General features: G+C 31.8%; 2 protein-coding genes across 2 annotated transcripts; one reads left to right on the top strand and one right to left on the bottom strand.

Annotated features, from left to right (window-relative positions):
* Positions 1-1,310: 1,310 nt before the first annotated feature.
* On the top strand, positions 1,311-7,961 carry LOC123203567 (endoplasmic reticulum-Golgi intermediate compartment protein 3-like). Its single transcript, XM_044619991.1, has 13 exons — positions 1,311-1,702; positions 2,863-2,936; positions 3,285-3,368; positions 3,457-3,537; positions 3,879-3,959; positions 4,320-4,412; positions 4,633-4,812; positions 4,942-5,009; positions 5,165-5,216; positions 6,700-6,753; positions 6,849-6,941; positions 7,102-7,168; positions 7,490-7,961. Exons 1-13 carry the CDS (start codon positions 1,561-1,563, stop codon positions 7,579-7,581), a joined length of 1,161 nt encoding a protein of 386 aa, XP_044475926.1. The 5' UTR covers positions 1,311-1,560; the 3' UTR covers positions 7,582-7,961.
* Positions 7,962-15,093: 7,132 nt separating this feature from the next.
* LOC123203652 (ethylene-responsive transcription factor RAP2-13-like) lies at positions 15,094-17,026 on the bottom strand. Its single transcript, XM_044620097.1, has one exon. The coding sequence runs from the start codon at positions 16,477-16,479 to the stop codon at positions 15,358-15,360; it is 1,122 nt and encodes a 373-aa protein (XP_044476032.1). The 5' UTR covers positions 16,480-17,026; the 3' UTR covers positions 15,094-15,357.
* Between the last annotated feature and the right edge of the window lie 3,543 nt (positions 17,027-20,569).

The following is a 20,569-nucleotide window of genomic DNA, read 5'->3' as shown; positions in this document are numbered from 1 at the left end:
AGATAAAAAATGCATCTTCGTCGATGAAGTCATCTCATCTTTTTGTCAATAGAGACAAAATATAGAAATCTTGATTAAGTAGTGGTTGTTTAATTAGTTGGTTTTTCTTAATATACTTGGATCTAGAAATTTAAAAACCAGTCATTGAATCGATTCATACGTTTGATTGTATATTAAATTAGAAGGAAATTATTTGAATCTATTAATTGGTGTATTCTTCTAGCTAAGTAATAAAATAGAGAAGGAAAAACAAAGGCCCCATGACAAGCATAGGTTCCTAATAGCATTTGCTTCTTCATTCTTTATTATTTGCTTTGCCTATTTCTTCATTTTCAACATCCCATTTGACAACTTTCTTATTCTTGGAAGTTTCCTTATTCCATCCTTAAAAATTGATGAATGGTGGACGTTTCATTGCAACCCAATTACCAACTCCGAATATATAACCAAAAAAATTACGAGTATAAATAATAAACATAATTTTGTACATAAATAATAATATATTATTATATATACAAATAAGATTGTGCTCATTGTATGCGCACATAATGTTACTTTGTATAAAAATATAACATATATACCAATAACAACTCATTAATGCAATTAAAATTCCAAAAATCTTAAAGTTAAAGAGGAATTTCCTTTATTATAATATGCATGATCATTGAAGAATTTCTACAAGCCACCGAAGTGGCAAGAGAATAAATCAATCAATACTAAAAAATAAATTTATATATACAAATAAATAGTATAAATTTTTGTGTATAACCTGAGGTGGTCTATGATTGAATTATGTGATTATTTATTTTTTGTTTTACTTAAAAGTCACCCAATATGATACTATGTATATGTAGATAGCTTTAGTGGATAGTTATAATATAAATTATTCACACTCTAAATCAAATTAGAATAATGTTATATATACATACTTTAAGTTTAAAAAATAGATATATAAATAATATGTCATCGTGTGATTGAAAAGGTTGGAGAAAAAGTAGGAAATAGAAATGATGTACATGAATGATGATTGGATCCAATGCCAGGTATAAAAATTTCTCTCTTTTGGGCTTCAAACTCGGGTTAACATAGAGAATGGGCTTTTTAGCCTATGGGGGACATTAATAAATCGAAGATACTTTCTCATTTTGATACTTTGAACATATTCATTCAGATTTTATAACTAATAACTTATCCAGTCAAAACAGGAGAGCAAGATTATTCTGTAAATGCCTTAACAATCAAGGACTGTAATTACAAATACGCAATAATAAAAAAATACGTATCTGTATACTTAATAAATATCCCAAATACGCGACTCTCCGGCACAAGCCATGAGTCTGCTCTTTCGCACAGAAAACAAATTGACGCCGTAGACTGTAGTTATAGGTCTTCCAACCTTAAGACGCCTCGTTGAAACCAATCAAAATTTCTGATTCATAAACGGGGCATTTCGTTTCATATCTTAGAAATTATTTAATCTCAAAGCAGCGCTATTGGTGATTAGATTATAAATTGGATTAGATTTGTATTATCAGATCAATCGCCACAATTTCTCAGCTTATGGACGGCATAATGAATAGGCTACGCAATCTGGACGCCTACCCGAAAATCAATGAGGATTTCTATAGCCGTACGCTCTCCGGTGGTGTTATCACTCTCGCTTCCTCCGTCATCATGTTTTTGCTCTTCTTCTCCGAGCTCCGTACGTCATTTCGATTTCTCTTCTTTGTTGCATCTCTATTTTTTTATGTTTATATATGGATCTGTATTTTGTTTGTTCTGTTTATATATAAGTTTTGTCTTCGTTTAATTGTGAGAATAATTAAATTTGCTTAGAATTTAAGACTTTTTTGTTGGTAGAATGCAAGTGGAAATCGACATTTTAGCGAACTAATCTTCCGGAAGAAGATATCTCGAACGTTAATTTGAAGTCTTATTTCATGCTTTCAACTATGAGCTAAGGCTTTTTAGAATTCTTCATAGTTACAAATTAATTAGCAATATATTAGGGATTGTTGAATTGCGGTGGTGCAAATTCTTAATTTCTTTGTCTATTCAATATCAAAAGTCTGTTTCCTAAATCCTAGTAGCTATAGTTACAAGTTTTTAACCTTATTCTATCTGGAAAACTAGGAAAATTGTAAAATCATGTAAGGATGGAAAAGTGAGAAACCAAACTAGGTTGCTCTAATAATTTGTTGGCAAACGTGTAAAGTGCTTGATTATTTTAACTTCTACGATTGTAAGGATGTATTGACAATTAGCTCTTAACAGATAGTTTCTTACGGTTATTGTAGTTTTATTTAAGATTTTGATTTGCAGCTCCATTTTATCCCATAAAAATGGTTGTAAAGGGAAATTGGATGGGTGGGAAGCATCTTTCTTTTTATAGGTGTGGGTTAGATGCTTCAAATCTAGATTTGGACTCATTGAATTTCACAGTTCCAATTTGCATGACCTGGAAGGAGCGATCCCACATTCATTGATATTGTTGTTACTTGTCTGAGATCCCAAGGTGTGGTGCACTTTTTTAGGAAGACCTTTTATATAGCCTTAAAGTTGGTTTGTTTGTGATATCAACTTTAGCCAGACATAAAATTTTTAGAAATGTCATTATTCCTTGTCTTTCTTGATTGTAGTACTAGTTCATAACCTTGAGAGGACTGTTTTCTGGTTTGTTTCAAACTTCACCTACTAGATTGATGGAATAGCTGTAAAAAATTATACATCCTTTTGTGTGCAAAATGACAGATGCATTGATTTGGGATTAGTCTGTGTGCTTTGATTACTGGTTTGGATTTTTCCTTGTCTGCTGAAAATTAATTTTAATTTACCTTGCTCTCTCTGTCTCTCATGTTGCAGGATTATATCTCCATGCCACGACTGAAACTAAGCTTGTTGTAGATACTTCAAGAGGAGAAACTCTGCGTATCAATGTAATGTCATCTGTCTTCTAGATTCTGTCTTTCTGGATTACATGTTCCTATTTTAACCTCTTTGCATGAAGTTTATTCAAGTTTCTATTACAACTATCTCAGCCAATAAAATGGAAGTTTTCTGTTATGCAAACCGCTGGTTCTTTATACTATTAATATTTTGTTTTGTATATATCAAGATTAGTTATATTCATGTCATTTCTGGATCCATTGTATCTTTTCAATGATATTTTCTCCTAGTGGAATTATAGTAGTTTGGTCATTTCTCTAGTATAGTGTGATAAACTTTTGCTATTCATTCGATGAAAATAATTGATATTGTTCCATATTTTATTTTTGAAAGTGCAGTTTGATGTCACTTTCCCTGCACTTCCATGTTCTATACTCAGTCTTGACGCCATGGACATCAGTGGGGAGCAACACCTTGATGTAGTACGTATTGCTAGGAGTCATCGTGTTTTATGCTGTTTATGAAGTTTGCTTGAGACCTTTTAATTTTTATTTTTCATGCAACTTGCAGAAACATGACATTTTCAAGAAACGATTAGACAATCATGGCAATGTTATTGAAGCTAGACAGGAGGGGATTGGTGCTCCTAAGGTTAAAAGACATTGCTTGAAATTATTTTCTTTAGACCAAGATTTCCAAATTATCTCTGCATTGCATTGTTTTTAAGAATAAATTTACCTGATCATGTTAAATTATGAATGTGTGGGGAGACTTTAGACTGCCCAAGTCTGGGTTGGTCATCTCTAAATTTCCACAAGTTGACAAATGCTATTATCCAAATTACTTCAGCAGTGTAGCAACTCACTATGATGTTTCTTTCTTTTTGTGCTGCACACACAGCCGTTATGTTTAAGATATTCTGTTGTCAAGTCAATGTTAGATCTACCCTTTCCTCAATTTTTTATTCTCATTACTGTTCTTTGCATAAACAGATTGACAGGCCTTTGCAGAGACATGGTGGCAGGCTTGAACACAATGAGACATATTGTGGTTCCTGTTTTGGTGCTGAAACAGTAAGCATTTTCTCTATGTTATGTGCAAGCTAGTACTTGGTTTAGATTTACTCTATTATTGTGGATGCCAATCCAATACTTCCTCTATAACTGCACAAAAGATTTGTTATTTGTGGATTTGATGCAATGTCCATGCCCACTTAAAAGAGCTTAATTCAGTTATCTGGATGTACTATTGAATTTTTAATTACTTGCGCATGATTTGCAGCAATTTTTGTAATGCATGGCTTTCAGGGGGTCTTGGTGAATGCTGCTTGAATTTCTCTTCATATGATTGAAGATAACATTTGTGTGATGAATCCAAGAGAATTCCTTTCTATTCCTTATGAATAATTTCTCTTTTTTTTTTAATTTTTGCAGTCAGATGAAGAATGTTGTAATTCCTGTGAGGAGGTTCGGGAAGCATATCGGAAGAAAGGTTGGGCATTGTCAAATCCAGATTTAATTGACCAGGTCTGTGATAACTTGAACTAAGATGATGAATCACTTGAAATTGTAATTGTTGTACTGCCATTTTTCTGAAGTGACAAAAAGCATATTCTTTTTGGGATTTTTGCAGATGTCCTATATATTTGATTGTCCATTTTACTTGAATCAATTGATACTTGCTGTAAATTGTGAAGTTTGGTTAGAAAAATAGACTCATAACACTGTTTCGTTTCTTATCATCCAGTGCAAAAGAGAAGGCTTTTTGCAAAGAATTAAGGAAGAAGAAGGTGAAGGATGTAATATACATGGGTTCTTGGAAGTCAATAAGGTGGCCGGGAATTTTCATTTTGCTCCTGGGAAAAGCTTTCATCAATCAGGTGTTCATGTACATGACATATTGGCATTTCAAAGGGATAGTTTTAATGTAAGATGACTTCTTTCTTTTGGTTAGTAATTGTAAAATAAACATCGGTTCAATATCATATTCCTTTCCATTCTTCCCAGAATAATCTGTTAGATAATCCATATGCTTAATTTCTTATATGTTGTACAGATAAGTCACCAGATCAATAAATTATCGTTTGGAGAGTACTTTCCTGGTGTTGTCAATCCTCTTGATGGGTAATTTCTTCTTGCATTCCTTGCACTCCTCTTAAGTTTAGCATTCCAATTTTATGGAGTTTCAATTCTCCTACCTAGGTTTTTCTGGCATTCTATATATTGAAATATGTTATATTGTTGGCTTATCCTGCAATTTTTCTCCTTTTGAATTTCAGTGTGCATTGGACACATGAAACACCAAATGGGATGTATCAATATTTTATCAAGGTAAATTCTCAGGATAATTGTTTCTGTATTTACTACATATCATTTTCCTCATGCCCTGGGTTTGGATTTAAGGTGAGCCAAGCCCGAATATAGGTTGGCTCAAACTCAGCTTGAATCCATAATGGCCAGCTTGACTTCAAGCTCATTTGAGCTAGCCAAAAATGTTATCAAAGGGTCGTCGGTGAAATAGATAGTTTCACCAACAGGATAAATAGTATGGTCGGGGGGATGAACAATGTAGCTAGCGAGATAAATAGTGTTGCCAGAGGGGGATTCGAGCCCAGCTGAATGTCCAGCTCAAATTCAGCTCAAATCAAGCCAAACACCGAGCCAAGCCGGCTTGGTTAGGATCTAACCCTACTTATGCCTTGGGAACTAAAGGCAGGATAATTTCCCTAGTATCTAATTATTTTCTTTATACAACTCCCCTGCTATTCTAAAGGCAATTTTACTTTCTAATTGAATTTGACTGTGTTCTGAAAGACAAAAAGCATAGTCATTTACTTTCCTGGGTTATTTAAGCCTGTGTCTCAAAGTTATGCTACTTGCATATCTAATCTTTTATTTATTTGGGTTTATTTGTGTGTGAATGTTAAAGATTGAAGGAAAATACTGATACATTGTAAATATGTATTTATTAAGCTTTTAGGAGTATAGAAGTAAAAGAAATATCACCACAGATCATTATAAAATCATTCTGTACAGTGATGCTTCTTGGCTGTGTTTTCACAATCTTTTTACAATCTGTATTTAATGCTCACTAAAGTCAAGGTTGCTTTAGATGTCATTCTCGGAAGTTTCAAACTTGGTAATATGTTATTTAGGGTTTAAGAAAATCATTTTGATTTTCTATTACTATTTCTGGTTTTGTGCATGTAAGAAAAATATTATATTATGTCACTAGTCCTGTTCCCCTGTCCCAATAAATGTGCAGTAGCTTAATTTTTGAAGTCAAAAATCCACATACACCATCTGATCAACTGATTTCTGGTGTTTGTTTTAGATTTATGCTGAGCATTTCAACGAGAATAATTTGGGTAAAGAAGATAGGAAAAATTTTATCAAGTTGGTTTTCTTCGACCTTTTTTTTACCATTTTGAACAATGTGCCGGAGAGTGACTTGTTCTCAAAGCATGAATTCTGTCTTATCTGAATGTGATGACTTTGGTTAATTTTTTATCATCCACCTTTTTAATAGTGCTTATTACGTCTTTAAGCATGGTAAATTTTTTGATGATAGTGAAACAGTCATAACTACATTGTTGGTTTTTCTTGAGCTTCTGTGCAATGTTTCAGAATTGTTTAACTTTATCCATACAACTAATAACTTATATTGCTATAGATTTCTATTGAACCTACCAGTATTAACTTTTAACATAAGCCTCCATGGTTCTCACATTACACTCTTGACCAAGCAATTGGCACAGGAGTCATGGAAAGTTTCATTTGAGCGTTTTCAACAATTAATATTCTTATTTTGCAGGTTGTACCTACTGTGTACACTGACTTACATGGGAACACTATCCAGTCAAATCAGGTGTGTTTAGACTCATTTGAGTAATCAGTTTCTCCTTTATGTTTTGTGCTTTACTGAAATTAGATGTTATTTTTTCATGGGATCTTTCTTGGCAGTTCTCTGTAACTGAACATTTCAGGAGTGCAGAAATAGGTCGTCTTCAGACCCTTCCGGGGGTCTTCTTTTTTTATGACCTTTCTCCAATCAAGGTGTGGCTTCACTTATAACTTGACAATAGCAAGTTTTAGTCTTGATGTCTGGTTGTTTAGGTCTTGCTGATGTTGAGCAACTTAAAACTTTAATTTTTTTTTTCTTTTTAATTTTTCCTGCTCTTGGCCCATTTTTATATGTCTAGTTTGCTTGTTGCAGGTGACTTTCACAGAAGAACATGTGTCATTCTTACACTTCCTAACTAGTGTTTGTGCTATTGTTGGAGGTAATCACCAATTATTTCATTCCCACACCCAGAACCTAATTTTTTCCTTCATGAAAAATAAATAAGAGAAGAAAAAGGATGGAAAGAACGATTTAAATATATTCCACTTTACCGTTGTCGATTTAGGATCTGATAAGAAGTTGCATTCTTTTCCCTTGTATTGTTTCTATTGCTTGTAGATTATTGAGTTTTCTCTATCTTTGCCTGGAAATTGACTTCAGCACTTAGATCAGGCTACGATTGAATTCTTTTTTATGCTTTTATTTACCAGTAAATTTTTGTAATTTCTTGATAATTGTCTTGAATGGTTAATGTATTCAGGTGTTTTCACAGTTTCGGGAATCATAGATTCATTTATATACCATGGTCAAAAGGCAATCAAGAAGAAGATGGAAATTGGTAAATTCAGTTGATCATTGAGTTGGCCATATTGCAGTACTGTATTTGTTTTGTCCACCATTGCTAGCGATGAAGGAGAAATTCCAAATGAAGAAAACAGGAAAACCCTGGAATGGACTCTCTCCTTGATGGGTTGATTGACTTTTTTCAGTTACAACAAATGTTGTGTTTGGTGGCTGAATTAGACTAATTTCTTAGTTCATTTTTTTTTTTTTATTATGTGAAAAATTGCCTCTGCCACTGAGCCATTCATGCATCTTTCTGAAGGATGCTTGCTGGGGGGGTTTCATTTTTTTGATGGGGAACTTGCTATCGGGTATAGTAATATAACAAAAAAGTGCTGTATGCTTTTTTATTTTTTTTTAAATGACCAAGTGCAATATGCTTTGCTACATTAAATTCTACATTTTCTCTTTGTTTTATTTATAAGGTCAAACTCTTTCCCAGCCAAACCTTATGAAAAGACAATTTTTTACTATTTAAGTTTGAAAGGTTTATTTTCTCATTTATCCATCAATTTTGTTAGTATAAACTTTTATTACAAATTATTAGTTTGTTCTTTAAATAAAATCACAAAATTAAGTTGAATACTTATTTAAAAAGTCAATTATTAATTTGTGTTTATGTTTTATTAAAACTATGAAAATATTTTTAATTAATTTTACAAATTATAATTATATCATATTATAGTTTCTTTTCACCCATTGTCTTATTCACTATTATCACCAACACATTCTCACTATCATATGTAAAAAATGTAAAAGTAGAAATAAAAAACCCTAAGTAGATTTAACGAAAAGGGATGATGAGATGCATTCGCATTTGTTGCCATCGATCGTCGTTTTTCATCTCTTATCACCTTATTTTACCATCATATCCTAACTAATTCAAATCACCTTTGTCAATACCACCCATGTCATATGAGTTTATCCCTCATCATGAACTTCACCTCTTAATCCTCTATTGTTTTACTTCCCTTACCACTTCTCTCTTGTATACATGGATTGCCCTCCAAATCTTATTGCTAATTCCCATTTCAACTTTCTCTTGTTGATTTAGAAGTAAAACAACTCCCTTGCAACATCATACATGCTTTCTTCAACCCTTCAACATTAGTCAATAGCAAGTCTTGTACAAGATTCAAATCAGCCACAACACCAAGGCTTTTGGGAAATTCAAGGCCTTCAAGGCTTTTACCTTGATGACCGAGTGGATGATCCCTATCTTCTCCCTCACAAAGATAAGCCCACTCATACCAATTGTGATCTTGTATTATAACAAAGTATTTGTTATCCAATCTATTTTCATACTAAGTTCTTTTTCTCTAAGCCTTCAAAATGAGTTTTGTTAGTTCCATTAATTGATTTGAAATTAGAAAAGAAGATGAAAGGCAAAAAAATAAAATATATTGGGTGAATATATAATTTGTTGATATCATTAAAGGTGTAATTAATATTAATCCTATTATATATTGCATAAAATGTCGAAAATGTGGTTTGATTGTTAAAATTAACTTTGACGGATAAATGTAAAAATAGACTTTTCCAACATAGGGGGTAATTGAATCAGTTCATCAAAGTATGGGTGGGACATAGTCATTTGGCCTATTTACGATTGAATTTACGCATCCAATATTAGAAAGATGCCTCAACAACCCTGGGTTGCTCCCTCTATTGGGGTCTGGGAACTTGGAGTTGAAGAATGGCAACAATACAAATAAAATAATGGAAAACAAGATTGTTTAGTCTGTCATGCCCGATTACTTTCCACAATTTATGCGTCTCTGTTAAGTTATTTTACCATGTTTGTCAAAAGAGGCGGCAGCATCGGATTCCTGATGAAAGGCATTTATGGATTCGTTGACCATCTTGGATCTTATGTCGGCTTGAAATTTGAGTTTCCTCATTGAATTGTCGCCATACGTTTCAGGAGCTGCAGCTGCAGATGTGGGCGGGCATACATCCAAGTTGTAAATGGAATCTCACTCAGATAATAGAGCCGCACAGCATTTTCTGTGGTAGTATTAACAGTGTGTGATAGGAATTATGTTTATGTAATGTAGAAGGTCAAAAGACTTATTCCCGTTCAAAAGATCCGTCGACTCTCAACCTCTCAGTCTAACCATTATGGCTGAATTTTGAATGGTTTTTACAGGGAAAAATCATCGGAGTGGGAGAGAGAGTGTTGATGGTCTGATGGATGATGAGTTTGAGTGAATTAGAGATAAGAATGGTTATTGAAATAATGTTTTTTAATTTTGAACGAAATAGGTATTAACTTTAAAATATGAAAACTTTATCTAATAGAATAAAAAAATAATTTTTTAAAATTAAATTAGAAGATAAATTATTATTTTATTAAACTAAGATTAAAAAAATAATATTTTTACCTTCTTATAATAATAATCAAATTTAATAAATAAGTGAACATCTAAATTTTTAAAATTTAACGAATAAGAATTTAGAAATGCACTCATCCCTTGGGTGGGAATAAGTTTTGTGGCCAATCTAGAAGCTGAACAATAGCCCAAGGGGAATTCCATGCTTCTTGTTTTTATCAAGACAAATGTTAAAATTTAAAGATAAAACGATTGGCAAAAGAGTTTAAACGTTTATGTTCAACACAGTCATTTTCTTGATTTTTTATTATTAATTGCCAAAGTGTTGTTAACAACTAAAAGGGAATAAATTCTACAACAAGGAAGAAAAGTCGACAACAAAAGAGGTGATTTGCAGTAGCAAGCATATTTGTTAACGTCCAGATTCTTGATTTATCTTCCCAATACAATTCTTTTTTCTTATCTCTTGATACTCCACCCTTTTAGAATATGTTCTTTATGCAAAAATATATATATTATTATTTGACAAGTTTTATGTATACAATTTTTATACACAAATAATAATATATCATTATTTAATTAGATAATTAAAAATTAAAGATAACATAATACTCAACACATCATTATTCGTAGATAAATTTTATTGTTATTACTTTTATATATATATATATATATATATATATACACGTTAAAGCAAATCAGGATGCCACTTTTTTGCAAGACAATTCCCGGTGCTACTTTTTGGCCCTTTTGGTCTGAACAGAATTGATGAAATGGCAGGAATAATTGGCCGAATGACAAAGCAAATCAGGATTGTGCTTGTCAATTCATGCATATACATGATGATACGTCAAATGATCACCACCCTAAACCAAATACAGAGACCTTTGTATACAGCGGATGTGATGTGAGCTATGGCCTTATATTTCCCTTGCGTAGCCTCTCATGAAGTTGGGTCCTCTCAATTTGTTTGCTCCAAGAGCACAAATGGATAAGTACAACATTGAACGTCTACTCCTCAACATCCAAAAAAACTCTTTTAAGTATGTCTTGTTGAATAGCTCCTTCTGCCCATTCGTGAGCTTCCCACAAATCTTTTCTATCGCATGCATCCTTATGCCCACGAATTGTAAGTTGAATTCTAAAGTGATGTGATGAGTTAGTTAAACCGCTTAACCCCTAACTCCAAACACATTGCATAAAGAGACTGCTTTTCCTTTTCCATTAGTTTATTAATCTTTGAAACAATGAGAATTTTCCCATAATTGAAATGAAATTCATCAATAACCAAAAATTACTAAAAAAATTTAAAAAAAAAATAACCCCTATGTGTTATTGCCTATTAAAATATCAAAAAAGGTAAATCACATTTATTTTAAAATATTATTTGATCTCTGCTAGACATTAGCATATAGTAAAATATCAATTAACCTTTTTACTAAAACTATTATTTACCCTTTAGGCACACTTTCATTTAATACAATCTTATTTTATCCCAAATAAATTATGTTTTACCCCCTTTGTCATCAGTAAGTATAATTTCTATTTGGAAATTATCTATCTCATTATAACAAATATTTAATTTAGAGACTGAAATATTTTATTTTTAAGAATATTGTTTTTAATATTTAAAGACGTTTTTTATTTTTAAAGATGATTTTTTAACTTTATATAACAAAAATTTGTCACATTTTTTAAAATTTATTGTAGTGTCTTCTCAATGCCAAATTAAAATATGGTTTAACTATAATTAAAAAAACCCAAAAAAAAATGCGTATCATATATCATAAGATACTAATAACCCTAGTTGTAACCTTAACATACCACTTCTTTTTGTAACTTCCCTTTTAGGTTTAAAAAAATTGCCTTGGAAGTCTTTATATGTGTACTTCCAAAGAGTGTCATTTTGTTTCGAGATAATGAATTCTTAATTTGACAATCTTTTTAAATATTTATTTTCTTCCACTTGTATGTCTTAGTCACTCTTACATGTCAATCATTGATTGGGGAATCCAAGCATATTATAATGTACAAGCCTTTGTACGTATGTGTATTTATTTTTTTATACTTAGTATGAATACAATCTAATCCAAAACTTCAACTAGTGTCACTAATAACACATGTTTAGTAGTAGAAGAAGTGTAGATATTCTATCTCCTAAGCAAAGTTTAGATGAGTAATCATCCTTCGACTTTTACCCAAAAAAGTGTATGAACATAAAATTAAGAAATTGAGTAAATTACATTTTCCCACCCAAGGTTTGGCCCAGATACACCTTTCCACCCTTAACTGGTATAACAAAAACATTCTTATCCAAAATCAACTCCTATATATATAAAAAAAAAAATGAACTATGTAAAGATAAAATAGTAATTTCACCATCCATAAAATTTTGAAAAAAAAATATAACAAAAAACTCTTTGATAGATTAAACTCTAGTGTTTTAAATATAATAATTTAACCATGGTTTTAAAACTTACAAATCGGTCCCCAGAATGTTTTAAATCCCTAACATTGGCATCGCTTCTTCCACTGCCATTATCTCACTATTATCAATTGTCAAATTCATGTTATCGATTCTTTTATAAATTTCAAGCTATCGTTGATGATTCGATCAAAAAGAATAAAAGGAATGGGAAAATAGAGAAGAGGAGGTTGAAATCGACATTGGCATGAAACTAAGAAGAGAAGAAAAAGAAGGTGAGGGTGTTCTTATATAATCCAGGTATTTAAAAAGTTTATTTTAATTTTTGTTGATTTTATATTATATGATAATTTTGAAAAATGAAATAATATAGACAAAATGGTAATTTCATTCCTTAACACTATGTGTAAGAAAATGGTATTCATACCTTTTAGGATGGAAAAATGTTTGTAAACCAAGCTGTTATTTACTCTAAAAAAATTCATCGGAGCTGTTAAATATAAAACATCACAAGCTAATAAGAAGCAAACAAGCATATTTCATTTCCCTTTTTGTCATTACAAACATATGAACAAATATAAAAATCACATCAATTCTCCACCCTCTAATGATATAAGTGGTGGGTGCTCCACCTTTTATATGTTTTTATTCTGGTGGAATGACTATTTTCTATCGGAACTTTAGATTATACGAAGATTCTTATTTTTTAAATTTGAAAAGTTTATTTGTATTTCATTTCTTATAATGAAAAATAGATTTAGTTTCACTTTAAATAACAATTTTGTTTTATTAATAAGGTTACAAAGTTGTCATATAAACACTTAACGGAAAAGTCAATCACGAACCCATCTTTTTATTAAAATTATGAAAGTACCATGAACTAATTTTTGAAACAATGAGACCATTATTTGCTTCCTCCTTCTTTGATGGGCTTTACTTGACCTTTCCTCACCATTGTTGGCCGGCTTGGTTGTGTAAATATAAACTATGAGATACTTATTTGAAAAATCCAGTGAACGATGATCTAATCTTTGTATATGAGCTTGTTCGATAAAAGGGTCAGTGACATAGATGTTCTAAAGCTAGCATTATTATATTTTGTCTACAATCGGTATTTTTACGCAAGGTGGTAAATACAGAGGTACCACTATAGAGTGGATTACTTGCCCTTGTTTAACCAGTACCTATGGGGTATCGGGTGTAGAATCTAATAATCGAGTTCTAAAAAAGTGATTTTTCAATAGCAAAAATAAGAAAACAAAGCCCCCTTGTGATTAAGTCCAGTTTAATGGGTTTTTACTAGCATTCTAGATAAGTTTTGTATTTGCCCATGTATTGTTAAATTTGTAAGATTGACTCAGCTCATTAGTCATATGTATTGGATTGTTACATTACTTCCTAAATTTTGTGATCCGAAACCAAGAACTAGAGTTGGTCTTTTGAAATTTGGAGTAACCATCGCAAATAAAATAACGAATGAATTGGAGTTGTTTCGGCAAAAGTCATTATAACACACAACATCAATATTACCCTAGATGTTGTAATACATCTCCCGGATTGCATTCTTATGTTTCATAGCTATCTGGATTGTATGTCATCCTCAATGAAAAAGTAAACGATAACTTAACAATTCAACCAATTTGTCTTATGTCATATCAAGATAAATTTTAATCACTTTTTATTTTCCTCTAACACAATTCATTGTGTTATTATCTATTATCATCTGTTATTATTCGTATTCAACTATCTCACATCATTTTGATAAATTTTATGGTGATAATAGATAAAATATAAGAAGAATTTCTTTTAAAATTCATAAGATCATACATTGAAACCTCTTGATTATATTAATAAAAACGTACGTGGACCCCTAATTGCACAAAAATTGCATGTAGCCCCCTAGAATTCGAGCAAAAATTTTATCAAACTACTCTGCTCTCATAAAAAATTCCTGGACCCCCAGAAGATTATGTTAAAAAAAATATGTGACCTCTTTGGTGTCTTTGTTATTTTCCAGAGTTTAAGCATTTGTGAACCCTAAAAATCATTTACCAACTTTAAATAGCACAAATTGTACAAATTAAACAGTCGTTCATATCATAATAATGTATATATTTAGCAATAATCAACCATGACAATACACAATTATTTTAATATTAGAAATTAACATAATTTTACTGCCTGAATGTAATGATTTTATAATCAAATATAATAATTATTCATACTTATCCCTGTTTATCAACCCTCATCTGTTTTTGATGGCTTAAATCTTTGCTTCCTTTTATTAACATGATTAAACTTGCTTCAATAAAAGGAAAGCCAAACTATTGGACAAAACTTCTGAAAATTTGTCGACTGGGTAAATTCACTGAACATGCTCATCAGAGAAAACAAAGTTAGTAATATTTTAATCAAATATCCAAGCACTATGCCGTCGACAGGACGTTTGTTGGGCGGATAATGTTAAGATTTGGATTGTAAGTCTCGCTTGCCAATTATTAAAAGAAAAAATCTAGCTTATCGGTTCATAAAAATGGCGCCCACCATTATCAAATATTTTATCCAGAAGAAGCAGATTGGTTAATTCTAGTTTCTTTAAGAACGGCCTGAAAATTCCAAGCCAGTAGATAAGGCAATAATTAGGGCAGCAGCAGCACCGCCCACTGTCGAGGTGTCCAAGGACCACAGAATGTTTTAAACAAAATACAGAAGCAATTTCGATCATACAAATCCTACCCAGAAGGGCAAGAAAATCACAGAACAGGCAGGAAAAATACTACATCAATACCATAAAAGACTTGAATTACAGGACAAGCACAAATTCTCCGTGGTTCAACATGACTAAAACCAGCTGACCACTTGGGAGATTTACATGAAAATCATATTAACACGAACAGAATAGTTAATACTACCAAAATGACACAGACTAGACTTAGGCTCCGCAACTGCCAAAAACTTGATTGCAGAAGCCACTAAGAACCCTAGAATCTACTTTACAATATTAAAAATAAAATTACATAAAGAGGTCTAAGATAAAATTGACGCCCAATCAATTTCATAAGATGGGTACTTTTGCAGCATAAAATTCTCTGAAACGACATCGCAGAACGGTTCTGGACCATCCTGAAACGTCAGATCCGACAACGGAGAAGAGCCGGCCGACCCATCACTCGAGCTGATTTCAACCTTAACACATGATTCCACCTCAGCATCATCCATAGTTTTATTCTCGGAACTTGATACTTTCTCTGATTCCTCCACCACCGATACGGCTGTTCCCAAACGGTGTCGTTTCTTCTCGGCGGAGTTCCTTTGCTTCTCTCTTTTCCCCTGTTTCTGCGACTCAGCTAAGTTTTCACAGATAGCTGTCAATTTCGCATCAACTGAGGAATGGAGAGGCTTGTACTCGCCGAATTCGCCACGGATGTGAGACCCGTTATGTCGGAGGTTAGGAAAGTTGAGTCTTGCGAAGTCGCCACGAAGCTTATAGGCGGCTTTGTCGTAAGCTAATGCGGCTTCTTCAGCAGTGTCGAAAGTTCCAAGCCAGAGACGGGTCCTGTTCTTGGGAAGTCTGATCTCAGCTACCCATTTGCCCCAATGTCGCTGTCTCACTCCTCTGTAGAGTTTTGTGGGCTTTGATGGAGAGCCCACTTGCTTCATTGGGACTGGCTTTGGAGAAAGAAAGTGAAGATGTTGGTTCTGTTGCAGTTGTTGTGGTTGTTGCCAGCAAATCTGGTTTTGGAGGTTCATCTGAGCTTGGATCTGTTGGATTTGAAACTGGGTCAGGTTGTTGAGGCCAATGGGACCTTGTTGCTGCTGGAGACCTAACAAAGGATCTTGAATCGACAACCCGTTAGAAAAGAGAAGGGCTGACGATGAAGAGCAAGCATCAGGATACAAATTAGCCTCTGGTAATGTGGCGACTGTGGGGAAAGGAGAAAAAGAGAGGAAATTGTTATAAGATGCAGATGGGAAAGAAGAATAAGAAGTAGAAGGAGAGGGAGAAGGTGAGGGAGAAGGAGAAGGTGTTGCTGACGAAGAAGAAGAAGAAGCACTCTTCATAAAAGGTTCAAGTGCTTCCATTAATTCACCCCCAAAGTGGTCTGATTGAAGAGGTCTGCCACTGTGGAAATCCATTGTAGCTGCCATTTCTTCAACACTAGAACTGATAATAAGATCACAAAACTAAAATAAATCTGTTAACAAAAACAGAAAAATAAAAACCAACCTGATTCTTGTTAAAATTAAGAACAGGTAAATTCTAGAGGTTTAAAATACACAACCCCTTCAATTTCGAGTACCTAAAAACCAACCTCAAGGGAAAAAAAACAACCCTGCAAGTTGATTCAGCTAACAAAAGAAATCAAAAAGCAAGAAAATAAAAAAAAACAGATCTTTAGAATTTGCAGAAAATATAACTTAAAAAACCTGGATCTCGATTCTGAAAATACCTGGCTTTCGAGAAATCCTTCTAAGTTTGCTTTTGAACCATTTATTTTTGAAAACAAACCCAAAAATCAGATTTTTCTTAAAGACAGATGATTAACAGAAAGGGATTCAGAGAAGCGGGGAATTACAGAGGGGGAAATTGTAAAGAAATTAAACAAAAACCAAAATCACTCTCAGTTTTGAGCTCTCAAACCCTCTCTCTCTCTTTTCTTACTGATTGTGCTTATCTCTCTGTGGATGGTTTCTTCATCTACCTCACCACCATTATATAGCACCTCGCCTCCTTAATTATAATTAATAATTAATGTATTAATTTTCTCATAATTAAATAAACGCGTCTTTCTCTCAACCAGCCAGCTATATGAATACGTCAGACTTCGTCAACCAATTAGCTTCACCCAGTTACATTTGGGCACGTATGTACGGGAAGCGCTCATCAACTGACACCTGTTGTTGACTATGATCAGTAACCGTCAGATGCGAGTGGGAGTGGAGCTGTGATCAAAGAAATAGTTAATTATTTGTAAGCAACTTTGTTGACCATTCACGTGTGTGTTCACATTGAACTTGATTCTTTTTTTTTTAATTTTAGTATTAAATTATGATTTTATTCAAAAAAATTTCTTGTTATAAAATAATTAATAATAATAAAATATGAATACCCACATATATTATGACTATCCTACCCGATAATTATGATGATAAAAGATGAAAATTTATTTATAAAAAAATATAAATTAAATTTTTTTTATAATATATTAGATTAAAATTTTAATTTAATTAATTATTAAATTTAAAATTTATCTTATTTAATATAATTAATTTGATTTTAAAAAAATTAATTTAAATAAAATTTTTCATTACATATATATATTATCAATACTTTAAGCGTTAATAAAATTTTTAAATTTTTAAAATTTAGTCTGAATTTACACATTTATTATATTTATAAAATTTTAATTTATTTAATATTATGATTATAAATTTAATTATTATATCTTAAATTTATCTATTAAATTAATTTAGTTAAAATATATAAATAAAAAACGTGAGGTCAATCACCTAACAAATTAACCATGGTTATATTCTTCCCTTAACTATAGTTCACTTTTCAGCAAGTCACGTGCAGGAGTAGTGCGAGTGGGACAACCTCTTCATTTGCGGCGCCAGTTGCTAGAGAAAGACTTACAACTTTCATGTGGCCACCTCTTCAATTATTTGACCCCCTCGCATTAAGCGCGTCAATGTTCCCACAAGTGGCTGTATTAATCACGCATTAGAAACTCGCGTGAGTGCGATTTTCGGCGTTAACGTTGGTTTAAGTTTAGTTGACCAAAATTTGGCTAAATAGGATCCGGAATGATTCTTGGGGCATGGCGGGCGGGAATCCAAGGCCCATTAACTCAATAATACATATAAATATATAAATACATATACGTAGAATCAGGTAGCGGACTTTTTAGTAAATTGAAATTAAAAAAAAAAAGAGAGAGAGAATAAATTAGTAAGAAAATTGAATTAATTTGCCAGCTTGAAAGAGAATTAAGTGAATAATTCTGAAGTCAATTCCATCAACATCATTTACAGACAGCACCTCCACCAAAGGCAGCCGGATGACCACTGATTATAATCCACTAAGCTGGAAAAAAAAAAAATTGGGATTACGTTTTCATGGCTACGTGGTGCTAATTATTGTCATATGAAGTTTCAAATGCATTAAGTCGGTAATTAATTTAGATGATGATGCCAAGACCTAGAAAATAATTTATTTTGAATAGACACTTGATATAATTTAATTTAAATTATAAAATATAATTAAATTATTTAAAAATTATTATTTGATTTATTTTTTATTAAATAGTTTAATTGAAATTATTAAATTTTATTAAAACAATTTTTAATTTATTAATATAAATTATATTTTTTTTTAAATAATAAAATTATATATTTGTTTTAAATATATAAATAAATATACATTTAAAAATATGTTATCAAATAATTAAATAATTTTAAATTAATAATAAAATAATATTCAATTATATAATGATACATTATGTATATATATTTATATACTAAAAAATATATATATATAATATTACTTTTTTTTACATATATATTATATCTGTATTTTATATTTATTTTATATATTTATATTATATTTTAAAAAATTATAATATAATTAATTTATTAAATAATATATATTTATAATTATATAATTTTAATATGGTTAAATTGTAAACTAAATAATAGGTTGGATTTGAGTCAAATCAAACTCGAGCTCGACTCAACTTAATAATAATATAGCTCGAGCTCAAGCTCGTCGAGCTCATTATACTTGAACTCGAACTTGGCTCGAGTTTGATTCGGCTCGAGTTTGATTCGGTTCAAGTTTGATTCGACTCGTTTCGAAATTGAATATTTGTTATTAAAATGAAGTCATTTGTATCAAAAATTTTAATTTACAAATTTTAACAATTAAGCTCAAGCTTGAGCTAGAGCTCACTCGAATTGGCTTAGGGTTGACTTGTTTTAAATTCGAGCTTAAATAGATTCAGTTTGAATCTAATTCTACTAAATAAAATTAAATTATATTTTTTTAATTTACTTTGATTAGGTTCAAATTAAAATATAAAATAATAAAACTATAAATTGAGAATATATCATAACCGGAGAAATTGTGGTGGTGGAGAAGAGAACATATGCGTATAGCGGAAGGCAAGTGAAGAAGTCTAGAATTTTTAAAATGGTTGGGGTGGGGCCCATATTATTAATGAGACGACCCTTGAAATCAAAACCAACGCTTTTCTTTCGGGACGCGGTTTCACTCTGAATTCAATTCACGCGGCCGTTTTTCTTTCCGTTTAGCAACCTCTGTAACTTCGCCACGTGTCACTTAACCTCTGCCTCTGCTCTGGATTCCACTAGCCTTAAAAATTGTGCAAAAATGACATCATCCCGACCTTTTTACCCTTTAAAAAGTGGTTTTTGAAAATTTTATGAAATTTTGTCATGGAGCCACGTGTGTTTCACGTGATAGTCGACTCAACCTTGTCTTAATTACCTACACAAACAAATGACTGCGGGAAAGATTCGAAAATTTGTAAAGGTTCAAAATGAAAAGAAGGTTTATTCGTAATTTCCGGCAAAATTTTCTTCTACCTTGTAATTTGGTGATGTGTTTTTCTTCAAGAATTTCCAGAGAAATCAATTCTTTTCCGCCGTAGGCTAGAGGGAAATGTGTCCAAGTCCGGGCCCAAGTCCATGAAAAATCACATTCTTATTTAATTTTGGGCCCAAACTCATAAACAAAAATTCAACACCAAAAGAACAGGGGTGGGTACGAATTGACATGGATCTAAATATTCTTTACTTGAGTTTGATTTGAATTGATCAAGCCAATATTAAGTATGATTCAAATTTAATTCGAATTTATAGTTTAAATTCACAGTTCAGATATGTGACTCAAATTCTTAGTTTGAATTCATGATTAATTGACGAAAAATGATATTATTTAACAATTATTTAACATAATTCAAATCAAACTGTGAGTCAAGTTCAAACCGAATTAAGTCACCTATCCAACTCTTGAGCCAAATTGAATTTAATTTTTTATTGCTCAAGTTCAATTCAGTTTTAAAATAAATTAATTTTCTTAATTTGAACTTGATTTATATTCAAAATAAACTAATTCGAATCAAACCAAGCCAATTTTCAAGTTCAAATTAGTTCAATTCGAATCTAACCCTACAGAAGAGTATGACTTTTGCCACTCCAATGATGCATGCCATTT

The sequence above is a fragment of the Mangifera indica genome, chromosome 19 (genome assembly GCF_011075055.1).
Source record: "Mangifera indica cultivar Alphonso chromosome 19, CATAS_Mindica_2.1, whole genome shotgun sequence".
Classification (NCBI taxonomy): Eukaryota; Viridiplantae; Streptophyta; class Magnoliopsida; order Sapindales; family Anacardiaceae; genus Mangifera; species Mangifera indica.
This window is presented reverse-complemented; position numbering and strand designations above follow the sequence as displayed.

Coding starts and splice junctions, on each gene's coding strand:
- LOC123203567 (XM_044619991.1), top strand. CDS start 1,561: ATGGACGGCATAATGAATAGGCTACGCAATCTGGACGCCTACCCGAAA. Junction 2,937..3,284: donor GAGAAACTCTGCGTATCAAT/GTAATGTCATCT, acceptor TTGAAAGTGCAG/TTTGATGTCACTTTCCCTGC. Junction 3,960..4,319: donor CCTGTTTTGGTGCTGAAACA/GTAAGCATTTTC, acceptor TAATTTTTGCAG/TCAGATGAAGAATGTTGTAA.
- LOC123203652 (XM_044620097.1), bottom strand. CDS start 16,479: ATGGCAGCTACAATGGATTTCCACAGTGGCAGACCTCTTCAATCAGAC.